This window comes from Plasmodium gaboni, chromosome 10 (assembly GCF_001602025.1).
Source record: "Plasmodium gaboni strain SY75 chromosome 10, whole genome shotgun sequence".
NCBI lineage: Eukaryota > Apicomplexa > Aconoidasida > Haemosporida > Plasmodiidae > Plasmodium > Plasmodium gaboni.
The window spans coordinates 945832-959126 of record NC_031490.1 but is presented as its reverse complement, the minus strand read 5'-3'; the positions used below and the strand labels follow the sequence as shown (position 1 = coordinate 959126).

The 13295-nt window shown below is 19.2% G+C and overlaps 4 protein-coding genes across 4 annotated transcripts in view; 3 read left to right on the top strand and 1 right to left on the bottom strand.

Moving 5' to 3' along the window:
* Window positions 1-171: 171 nt before the first annotated feature.
* PGSY75_1025400 (putative membrane protein) lies at window positions 172-6077 on the top strand (the record flags this gene model as incomplete). The annotated part of the gene is made up of 13 exons (XM_018786026.1): window positions 172-565; window positions 728-887; window positions 1016-1089; window positions 1229-1447; window positions 1610-1795; window positions 1996-2072; window positions 2183-2395; window positions 2495-2711; window positions 2838-2891; window positions 2966-3084; window positions 3217-3775; window positions 4002-5723; window positions 5962-6077. 13 exons carry the CDS (start codon window positions 172-174, stop codon window positions 6075-6077), a joined length of 4110 nt encoding a protein of 1369 aa, XP_018641643.1.
* A 663-nt stretch (window positions 6078-6740) lies between these two features.
* Window positions 6741-9575, top strand: PGSY75_1025300 (hypothetical protein; the record flags this gene model as incomplete). The annotated part of the gene is made up of 1 exon (XM_018786025.1): window positions 6741-9575. The coding sequence occupies one exon, from the start codon at window positions 6741-6743 to the stop codon at window positions 9573-9575; it is 2835 nt and encodes a 944-aa protein (XP_018641642.1).
* A 911-nt stretch (window positions 9576-10486) lies between these two features.
* On the top strand, window positions 10487-11530 carry PGSY75_1025200 (hypothetical protein; the record flags this gene model as incomplete). Its single annotated transcript, XM_018786024.1, has 1 exon — window positions 10487-11530. One exon carries the CDS (start codon window positions 10487-10489, stop codon window positions 11528-11530), a length of 1044 nt encoding a protein of 347 aa, XP_018641641.1.
* A 326-nt stretch (window positions 11531-11856) lies between these two features.
* Window positions 11857-13295, bottom strand: part of PGSY75_1025100 (putative glutamine--fructose-6-phosphate aminotransferase [isomerizing]) — a gene marked incomplete at both ends in the record, with an annotated part of 2409 nt that continues 970 nt past the window's right edge. The window contains one exon of the mRNA XM_018786023.1: window positions 11857-13295. This exon is cut by the window's right edge and continues 970 nt beyond it. Coding sequence (XP_018641640.1) covers window positions 11857-13295 — 1439 coding nt within the window.

Genomic DNA, 13295 nt, shown 5'->3' with positions numbered 1-13295 from the left:
ATATTCCTTATAATGTAGATAATAAATATAGGAGAATAAATAAAATAATACAAGGTATAATATATAGATCTATATGTGATAATAAACGATGCAAAAATATTGTATGAAATTCTAAGGGATCAATATAATATGAAATTGTGAACGATACATTTATATGTATAAATTATAATAATGGATGGGAATAATAATATAGTAAATATTGAGAAAAAAACAAAGGAAAAAATAAAAGAAGAAGAAAAAGAAAAAGAAAAAAAAAACACTTTCGATTCTTCTCATTTAAAGAATATCTTTTTATTGGGTGTACATTTATTATTCTATATAATATTAGTTAATATATATTATACATATAATAATGATAATTCTTTACAATGTTTCAATCATAGCTTTTCTTATATCTTAAAAAGTCCATATTTAAATATATATGATGTAGAAAACATACAAAATAATTTATCTAATATATCTCAGATGTGTAATCATGATAAATTAAATTATTCGAAATATATAGACACAGATTATTTTAAATATTCTTTCTTGTTTTATAATCAACATGTTAACACATACATAGGTTAGAGAAGATATAAATAAATAAATATATATATATATATATATATATTTATATATATATATGTATGTGTGTATATTTTTCATATATATTATATTACATGATATATTGTCTTTATAATATTTATTTTATTTTTTTATTTTTTTTCTTGGTCTTCCTTTTAAGATTACGTTATTATATTTTATAAATTAAATCAATCTGAAATCTTGAAAAAGGTAATTCATATAAGCACAACTAAATATTTTTTTTGGACTGAATGGGTATTTTATATTTTTTTTAATTTGATGACATGTGCGATAATATATATCTACTGGACAAAAAAAGAGTAAAAAAAAAAAAAAAAAAAAATAATAAATAAATAAATAAATAAATATATATATATATATATATATATATATATATATATATACATATGTATATTTTCATATTTATATGTACATATTTTATTTATAGGAGAAAAGAAAATATATTTCATGTATCAATAATTTCCCTTATTAATATAAATATAATATATCAGCAATTTATAGGTGCAAAAAAAAAAAAAAAAAATATATATATATATATACAAACACATATATATGTATATATGTATTTATTTTTTTTATTCCTCTGAATTATTCTTTAATTTTATTTTATTTTATTATTATTATTTTTTTTTTAATGTAGGCTTTATTGAATATGGTTCTACATATGAAACATTCATAGCGTTGTTAATTTATATTTATTATATCTTATTAATTTTAAATATTTTTAAAGAATTTTCAAAGTTTAATAAAATATTTCTTATACCCATAAACATAATAAGAAATACATTGAAACATAGCAAGGTGCTTTTCATTTCTCTTTGTGTTTTTATAATAGTACCATTTGTTCAATATATAACAAGTAAATAAATAAATAAGTAAATATATATAAAAATATATATATATATATATATATATATATATATAATTTCATATTGTTGATAATTAAGGTGTACAAACAATTTTTCAGACATATTAATTCACATATATTATTTTATTTTTTTTATTTTTTATATTTTTGTAGGTTCAAAAAATTATAGTGACTATATCAAATCGTTCGATCTGTTTGAAAAGAAGAACATATATAAAAATGAATATCCTTACTATTTTTTGTTCTCCTTAATTTATAATTTTTTTTTTATACCTATAATAATAGTTATATCGACGGCAAGCACCTTTCTCCTTGTAAACAAGAACGATCTTTTATTAAGTAATAGATAAAAAAAAAAAAAAAAAAAAAAAAAAAAATCAATAAAAAAAAAAAAAAATTTTAATAAAAAAAAAAAAAAAAAAAAAAAAAAAAAAAAAAAAAAAAAATTAAATCGATAATGACTACTATATATATATATATATATATATATATATATATATATGTATATATTTATTTATTTATTTTATTTTATTTTGTAGGTTACAAGTTATCAGATATGCCATTCTGGTTGAAGATAAAGGAATACCTTTTCTTTTTTCAAGAAAAAGAAAAACAAGTAAAAAAAAATTAAAAAAATAAAAATAATACATAATAATACATAATAATACATAATACATACATATATATATATTATATGTGTGGCTTCATTTATTCAAAATAATATAGGTGAATAAAAATTTAAGCAAACCAAAGATGTTTATATCTGACGAAAAAAATGTAAAAAATATGAGTATCCTAAAATTATCTAATATATGTTGCTTAGGTCTTTTTTTTATTTTCTTAATTTTAAAAATAAATTTTGATCAAAGCTCACATGATCATATTAATAAAAAATACAACCTTCTATTAAAGGAGTATTTTTTAGCAGATACAAATGTGGTAAAGAGGAAAATATATTAGCATGATATGCTATCTATAAATATATAAATAAAATATACATCAACATATATATATATGTATATGTTTTCATTTTTGTAGGAGAAATCATATGATACATTTACCTCTTCAACAGATTATTACAACTTTTTAAATTCCATAGTCATAAAGAATATCATGAGAAATAAAAAAGATTTACAAAATAAAAATTTATTGGATATTAATTTGAATTTAAATGATTACAATAATTCCATATATGATGATTTTTTTAATCATTTTCCATATGACCTCTTTATAAAATTTAGTGACGACAATCAAAGTAGTACACATATATAAGAAAAATGAAATATAAAAGATAAATATGTTTATATATATATATGTCAATATTTATTTATATATAATGTATAATATTTTATTTTATTTTATTTTTTTTTTTTTTTTTAAGTATCGGACGAAATAGCTATAGGCAATCCCTTACTCGCACACGAATCCACCATTGGTAATCCACACATAAAAATAAATAAATAAATAAATAAATAAATATATATATATATATATATATATTCCTTTTAGATAATACCCAATTAGAGAATTATAAAAGTATCATAGATGATAATAAAGGAAGGATAAAATATTACGACGCTTATTCGATTCTTTACAACTTTGAATATTCAATATCTCTATTAATAAGGGTAAGTGTATCAAATATAAAAAATGAAACATAAAAAATGAAACGTAAAACATGGGTAATATATATATATATATATATATATATATATATATTTATATATATTTATGTTACATATATGTTTTCCCCCTTTTAGACATCTTTTAAAGTGCAGAATTATGGTGTGTTTAAAAAAGATAAAGAAATTTTTGTTCATGAAATATATGAAGATAATTATAATAACATGTATAATTATAAAAATATTTTATTAATACTTATTTTTATTATAACTATAATATATTTAATTTTAACTATATGTATGGTATATTATATAAGAAGCAAGATTTATATTTCTTTTTTTTCCTTTTTTTTCTTAACGTGCTTCTTTTTTTTCCTATTTCATTTTATGAGCTTCAAACCAGTTAGCTATTTTTATGATTATATTATTAACGACATAAAGGCAAATCAAGTATCCGAAATATTTAATGACATGAATAAACAAGACCATTTCAGATCCTTATTATTTGATTTATTAAAAATAAAATGGTATACATTTTATGCAAATTTATTTTCTTATATCATAATCCTTGCAGCCTTATTAAATTTTTTTTTTTTTTTTTTTATAAAACATATTTCAATATTAATAAAGTATAAAAATCATTTTCTATTCGTGAGCATACCTATATGGATCTCAGTTTTTTTTATGTCATTAATAGGTACAAAATAAAAAAAAAAAAAAAAAATTATTTTATGTATTTTCTATTCATTTTAAAATATATACATAAAACTGATACACTATAATATGTTTTGTGTAGCAAAAACGCAATTTTGTTTTTTTTGTTCTTTCACATGATAAATGAATAAAATGTAATATATGTGTATATGTATATGTATATGTATATATATATATGTATATATATATATATATATTTTTTTTGATAGGATCCTATTTTCCGTGTAATATCCAGAAAAACATCTTAAAGTGGATACTTTTATTTTATCAAATTCAAACAAAACAAAAATCTTTCCCCTATGAAGTCTTAAACAAATTTATTTTTGTTTTCTTCTTATTTTACCTTACGTCCATCTTTTTATTTATTTATGTAAAGAAAAAACCAAACATAATTAAACTAAAAAAACGAAATTATCAAAACGATCAAGACACACAACAGTTACCTTTCAATCACACAAATATAGACGAACATTATGATATAATACTATACTTCAAAGCTGTTTTATATTCATTAGATAAAACATTCGAAAAGGTTCAGTTATTGAAGGAAAAAAAAAAGTTTTCTCAAATGATTAATCTTCAGATTAATATGTATAATATGTATGAGAAACAAAAAATGATGTTGCAATGTGGAAATTTGAATGGACAAAATAATGACATGATGAGAGGTCAAGATAATTGTTTTATAAATGGTCAGGTGAATTATCCAATGGATATTCAGGGCAATAATTACACGAATAAACAAATACATAATTATGTGAATAAACAAATACATAATTATGAGAATGGCCAAACAAATAATTATGTGAATAAACAAATACATAATTATATGAACGGTCAGGAAAATAATTATATGAATAGTCAAAAAAATAATTACATGAATAAACAAAAACATAATTATATGAACGGTCAGGAAAATAACTATGTGAATAGCCAAACAAATAATTACATGAACGGTCAGGAAAATAATTATGTGAATAGCCAAACAAATAATTATGTGAATGGCCAAACAAATAATTATGTGAATGGCCAAACAAATAATTATGTGAATGGCCAAACAAATAATTATGTGAATGGCCAAACAAATAATTATGTGAATGGCCAAACAAATAATTATGTGAATGGCCAAACAAATAATTATGTGAACAGTCAGGTGCCTACGGACAATCCTTATAGACCAAATGAAAACATTCAAACATCAAACCAAATAATAAATGGCAAAAATAATTATAATTATCATAATACAATGGCCGTACATATACAAGAGGAGGAAGGTATCAATACAAACATAAGAGATAAATGCCATGAAATAAAAAAAAAAGATGATCAGAATTTTATGCAAGACGGTACCTCAAATAATGAAGACTTGGAGAGACAAAATGAAAATAAAGACAATGAATTAGATATGATTGAAAAGATAGAAAATATGAACTTATTTTTTACGAATATATTAAATGAGAAATATGATTTTAATATTTTAAAAGATGAAAATATAAAGAACAAGGAGAAGAAGAAGAAGACGAGGGGGAAAAAAAAAACGTTAGTTGAGTGGATGATATCTGGACTTTATGATAAGGATAATTATAGAAGAAATGAAGAGGATAAAGAAAAAAAACAAAAAAACACAAAGCAATTAAAACGTATGATTGAAAATTTGAATGAAGATTTATATTACATAGATAAAATAAAAATATCATTTACATATTTACTTTTTTTAAAGATAAAAAAATATATACTTATACAAAATTTCAATAATTTAAAAGAAAAAAAAGGTGAATTAAAAAGAACATATCAAAATAAAATATTATATAAAAATCATCTGAGTAAGCTTCAAAAAAATATAACAAAGAAAATGAATCAGTTAGAAAAAAATGTTTTAATTACAAACAATTTGAAAGATGGTCTTATACACATTATAGAGGATGAAGCATGTAATTAAAAAAAAATAAAAAAAAAAAAAAAAAATAAAAAAAAAAAATAATGTATAAGATAATATATTATATACTACAAATTGGTTAAAATATAAAGTGATAGATAAATAAAAATATATCTGTAGAATAATATATAAATATAAATAAATAAATATATATATATATATATATATATGTACCATTATATAATTTTTATTTTTATTTTTATTTTTATTTGTATATTTTTTTTTATGTGCAGTTTATAAAAAGGATGAAGAGAATAGTAATGCCAAAAAGAAGGGAAAAAAAAAAAATATAGAAAATGAGGAGCAAGAATCAAACAAGGGAGGAATATTTGGAAAATCAATCATATAAAAATGTAAAAAAAAAAAATAAAAAAAAAATAATAAAAAAATAATAATAAAATAATAAAAATTAATGTAATGAAATATTTCTTTTTAATATATATATTATATATATACAAAATAATTATATTTAATTTTTTTAAAATGGTTTTAAATATTTATATTATTACATAGTGTAATACCTTTCTCATAATAAACTATAATAAATTAATATATGTATTAATATATATTATATATATATATATATAATGTATATATTATTTATATTATTATTTATTTTATTTTATTTTTCCTTTTGGTGACTTAAAAATGAGCCCGAAAAATTATCCTTCAAATATATTTTCTTTTAAATGACAGTAATGAAATATTAAAAAAAAAAAACAAAAAAAAAAAAAAAAAATATATATATATATATATATAATAATAATTATTATTATGATCTTATCACATATATATATATATATATATATTTATTTATTTATTTATTTATTTATTTATATTTATTTTATTTTTTTTTTTTTGAAATCCTTTTGGGGGATGGATAATATTTTGCTTTGTATTTAAACACAATATGTTTTAAAACGTTTTGAAAATAAATTTGAAAAAATTAAGTTTAAATGTTCCTTCTCTGTTTGTTTTTTAAAAAAAAAAAAAAAAAAGAAAAAAGAACACAATGCTATTATATTTGATGATATTCATATGGTCCTTTTTATTATGTGATATATATGAAACACTAAATATAAGAAAGAGCATAGATAGTAAATTAACACATTTAAATAATAATAATATTGAATGTCCATTGTATATAAATAATTATCGCAATAAGAAGAGTAAGTATTTTCAATTTATTGGAAATAATAATATTATAAAAAAAGGTAAAGATATAAATAATAACAAAATTAATTTATTTGGATTTAATAGTAAAGAAGAAATAAATAAAAGAACAAAAAAGGATTTAATAATAGAAAAATATGAATATAAAAATGGAAATGTATTTTTATATACCAAATTATTTGTAAATAATGAGGAAAAGAAATTTATAATTGATTTATGTAGTGATAATAGTTTTATATTTGAAAAAAGATTAAATGACGAGTTATTAAAATATAATAATAAGGAGGAGGATGAGGAGGAAGATGTATTGGCACAAGATAAATTTTTATTGGAACGTTCTAAAAAAAATGAAGGTTTTAATTTACAATATGAAAAAAAAGATATAGAGAATATAAAAGAATTATTTCATTTAAATAATGCACAAGTAGATATAAAAAAAGTAGTTAATATAAAAGATGAAGATGAAAAAAAAGTTCGATTTTATGTAATAAATAATGAAGAATTAGATATGAATTTCTATGGAATTATTGGTTTTAATTTTTTTAAAAATTATGATAAGTTTATTTTAGATACTGTTCAAATGAAAATATTTCTTAATTCGAATGAAAACGAAATGTCTATAAAAGAATTATATTCTGATGATTATAGTGAATATGGAATATATGATGAAAAAAAAAAAAAAGGAAATGATATCCAAAATAATGAAGAAGATAAAGATGGATATTATAAGATAAAATTATATGATTATTTTAATAATATAAAATATTTTAATGTATCTCTTGATAATAATGTTGATAATACATATTATAAAGGTATCTTAGACACTGGAACTTTGAATACAATTCTTCTTAATAATAGAACAAATGATTACAATAATAATGATATGAATACAACTATAACTATTGAGAATGTATTAAAAAATAAATATAAAATACATAAAACTAATATTAATCATATAAATATTATAAGCAATGAGAATCATAAGATACCTGTTGATTTACAAACAAATATTTATTCAGGTCATTTAGAATATATGAATAAAGATGTCATTTTATTAGGTTTAGATTTTTTATTAAAAAAGAAATTCTTATTTGATTTAAAAAACAATATTCTTATCATTCCAAAAAAATATTTGAATCAAACAAATCAAATCTATAACAAAAATGATTATGCATATAGTAATAAAATGCTAATTCCAAATCAGAAACAAAACATAACAAATCCGCAACAAAACATAACAAATGAACAAGTAATGAATGCAAATAATCATATGGATGAATTACTAATTGAAGATAAATGTAGAGATATTTATAATAAATTAAAAAATAAAGAATTAAATTTTCTAAAAATTACAAAAGAATTAGAAAATGAAAATATTTATATGAAAGACTGTAAAAGTACAAATGATGTCATAAAAAAATATGCTATTAAATTATTATATGGTTCTGAATATTTAAAAAAAAATGATAAAAATATTGATTATGAAAAAAGATATAATGAAGTTATCGACTTTTTTAAAAAATTAAATAATGAAGACAAACAAAATATGCTAAATAAAATAGTAAATAATATTTTATTAAAAACAAATAGTTCTAATAGTAATTATGATAATGATCAAAAAGAACATTCTTCTAATGAAGGATATGAAAAAGCTTCAGATATTATAAATAAGTTTGTAAATTATGAAATTAATAATAATATATATTCCTTACATAAATTTAAATCATCAAATGTAAATAAATTTAATGAAAAAGCAGAAGAACAAGAATTCAAATTTTTATATAATCTATATGAAACACATCCAGAATATAGTTTTGAAATTTTAAATGATTTTAAAAAAGAATTATCTTCGAAAAAAATATCATATAGTGATTGTAATGATGAAAAGGATATAATAAAAAAAGTTGCACACTCGAGAGTATTTAATAAAAATAAAAATAATAATAACAATAATAATAACAACAATAATAATAATAGAAGAAAAAATGTTATTGTAAGGAAATATTCAGATGATGGTAATAACATACATACACAAATTATTATAAGGGGTAATGGTCTTAATAATAATATGAATACATCAGATGATGAAAATCAAAATGATTATCAATATAATAATTTAGATAAAATAGATGATCTATTTCCAAATTCTATTTTTTCAGGCCTCTTAAAAAATTTCTTCATGGAAAATAATAATAATTATAACAATAATAATAATGATGATCATGATGATATAAATGAATCCATTGATCATCATAACTCATCAGATGTTAATCAGAATGATTTGTTTTCTGAGTTAAATAATTTTTTTGGATTCGGTAATTTAGCAGATGGTATGTTCGGACGAAAAAAAAAAAAAAAAGTTCTTGGATTTAAAACTAAAGAACCACAAACTACTCTTGAAAATAATAAAGAAAATACAGATGATAATATTACACAGGCAATTAAACAAGAAAAAGATGTAGATATTATTTATCTTCTAAATAAAGTACAAAAATTAAATGATATGAATTTAAAAAATTTTATATTACAATCTTTGAATAATCAAAATGTCAGAAAAATATTAGTAGATGCGGTCAAAAAAGGATATACAAATACATATGAACAATGTAAGAAAGAAAATGATAACAAGAGTATGTATCTATTACAAATGTTGAAGCAATCAGGAATTTTCTAATAATATAATAAAATAAAAATATATAAATAAAAATATATAAATATATATATATATATATGTATATATTTATAATAAGCTTCATTCACTTTTGAGTAAGATGTTTTACTCACTATTTATAAATAATTCATAACAAATTTAAAAGTTTATGCACACATAATATATATATTATGTATATATATATATATATATATTATGTGTATATATGTATATATTTTTCTTTCTTTTTTTTTAATTAACCATTTTCATATTTCTTTTTTTTTTTAATCCATTGTAGAAATGTAACCAAATATTATATAGTTTTTATGTTAATATAATTATTTTTTTTACATTAATAATCAAAGCGTTCAAAAGTTTATATGTTAATAAATATATATATATATATATACATATATATGTATTTATTTATTTATTTATTTATTTATTTATTTATTTATTTATTTATATAATTTTTTTTTTTTTTCTTCTTCTTTTTTGATAATCTCTAACTTCATTTGTTTTATATCTACAACATATATGCATATATGTACATATGATAAATATTGCCCTACTTTATATTATATATATATATATATATATATATATATATATATATTATGTTTATATTTTTTTTTTTTTTTATTTAATTTAATTTTTTTTTAAGAATTAAAATTTCCTTCTTATTATTAAAAATTTTCAATTTTATGAAAATAATAATATATTTTCAAATAGATGGATCGTTCTTATTTTCATATATATACTTATATAAACAAATAAATAAATATATATAAATAAATATATATAAACATATATATATATATATATATATATATATATATATATATATATATATATTTATTTATTTATATATATATTTTTTTATTTGTGTAAGCCCATGGGTATCATTTATTATATATATATAAAATAATATCATTATGAAAAGGTTGAATAAAAATGTGTTTTCCATATTTAAAAAATACAACTCATCATATATTTGCTTTGATGAAAATAAAGAGAACTTAAAAAAATTTTGTAATATAAAAAACATCGAGCTAAGAAAAAATGGGCATACAAATAAAACTGAAATTTTTATAGATGACAAACTTTTATTAACTAATAGGAAAAATGTGTTTTCTTTAAAAAATGAAGATTTGTGTTTATTAATAAAATTGGAAATATGGAGAAATAAAAATAATATGGATGTTCTGAAAACTCCCATAACGTTATGTGTTAATAACTTAATCGATTTTGTCAATTTAAAAGAACATAAAAAGATACCAAAAAATTATGACAAAAAAAATGATAACAAGGGTGACAACATATATGATAATTATATTAATACTCAAAATAATAATATTAATATTCAAAATAATATTCATAATAATAATAAACAAGATGTAAATTTATTTGAAATAGAAAGAAACCTTATGGAAAAAAAAATATATGAAAATTTTATTAATGATCTTATTTTTTATATAAATAATTATGAACAACATGATTTTAATATACACAAAAATTCTCTACATGATATAAAAAAAACGATTCATTTACCAAACTGTTTAAATTATATTAATAAATATCATATTAATAACTTATATCAAGAACAAAAATATATCTATAATAAATTTATTAATCTCTTTGAACGTATTCATAATATTAAATTAAATATAGCTAGCCATTTCGAAACACCTGAACAAAATCTTGATGTTCAGGAAAAAATACAAAAATTAATAAAAAACATGAACAATTCAGAAATTTTTTTATTTTATAAATGTACACAATATTTGAATTCATTTATATTTACCTATTTATTTTTAAATAGGTATATAAATTATAAAGATGTTTATCGTTATTGTAATTTGGAATATATATATCAGTTTTTTAAATGGGGATATGTATATGATGTAAATATAATGAAGGATGCCAACACACTCTTGATGTTATCATCCCTTCGTTTAATAAACAAAATGATGCAATGAAAAATGTACATATGTTATGTGGTGGCAACATCATTTTTTTTTTTATTACATAAGCAAACACATAATATATATAAATATATATATATAAATAATATATATATTTATATTTATATATATATATATAATTTTTATTGTATCATTTCAATAATTTTGAGACACATAAACTTTTTTTGGTTGTATTTTCAAAAAAAAAAAAAAAAAAAAAAACTACATAGTTTTTTTTGATAAAATCATTTAACAAAATTATATATATATATATATATATATATATATATATATATTATTTACTTAAAAAATATTAAAATCTTCTCATATCTTATATATGTTCACGACACGGTTACCGTTTTGGCTAAGCATCTCGGTTTGTCAGGATTAATACCCTTGTTTACACTCGTATAATATGCCAACATTTGTAAAGGTATGACTGCTAGTAAAGGTGTTAAGATACCATTATTTGGAATTAAAATGATATCATCTGCAAAATGCTTAACCAAGTTTTCATCATCTGTTAAACATATAATATGTGCTCCTCTTGATTTTATTTGTTCTCCTGTATTGATCATTGCATTTTTGGTGTTATCATTAAATAATAACATAATTACAGGGATATTGTCTTCACCACCTAATAATGCATATGGTCCATGTTTAAGAGAAGCTCCAGTGAAACCTTCACAATGTATATAAGCCAATTCTTTAATTTTTAAAGCACCTTCTTGTGCTATAGGATAACTTAAACCATTTCCTATAATTAACATAGATTTGGTATTTTTAAATTTCTCTGATAATGTTTTACATGTATTTTCACATGATTTAATTGTTACTCCTGCATATAAAGGTAATCTATGTAAAGAATTAATTAAGGATGTTGCCTTATTACTCGATTGATTATTTTTTTTATTTTGAAAAAACCATAAGGCTATTAATGTTAACACGGATACTTCAGACGTAAAACATTTTGTTGATGCTACTCCTACTTCTCTACCTGCATTTAAATACACTCCACGACCTGTCATATTTGCAATTGTTGATCCAACAGAATTAACAACTGACAATTTCCTTACATTTAAATCTTCTGCTAATTTACAGGCTTTTATAACATCTCGTGTTTCACCACTTTGTGATATGAATATAACTCCTTCTTTTTCTTTTGGTATTACCGATATATTAAAATCGATAGGATCAATAACCTGAACAGTATTAAAACAATTTAAGTAATTCATAAGATATTTAGCAAATAATGCTGCATAATAAGACGTACCACATCCAACCAAAACTAAATTTTCTATTTTATTTAAATCTTGTATATACGGATCTAATCCTCCTAATTTTACATAATGATCTCCACTACTAAATCTACCACCATTATTTAATGACTTGGATAAAGTATCTGACTGTTCATGTATTTCTTTAATAGTCCAATGTGGATATGGATGTGGAGTTTTTTGTATGGCTATTTCTGGAATACTTTCTACTTTCTTCAATGATTTTAAATCATTTATTTTATCTTTACTTATAGAAAGTATTTCTCCATTTTTTAAGGAAATATATTCATTAGTAAACATAAATAAAGCTGTATGTTCAGATGCTATAAAAATCTCATCATCCTTGAAACCAATATGTAAAGGTGATCCATTTGAAGCTAAAATCATTTCATCCGGATGATTTTTATGTATTATACAAAAACTCCATGTACCTTCTAATTGTGTTATGGCTGACAAAACAGCATCTTGAAATGATTGTTTTTTATCTAAGAAATATCCTATCA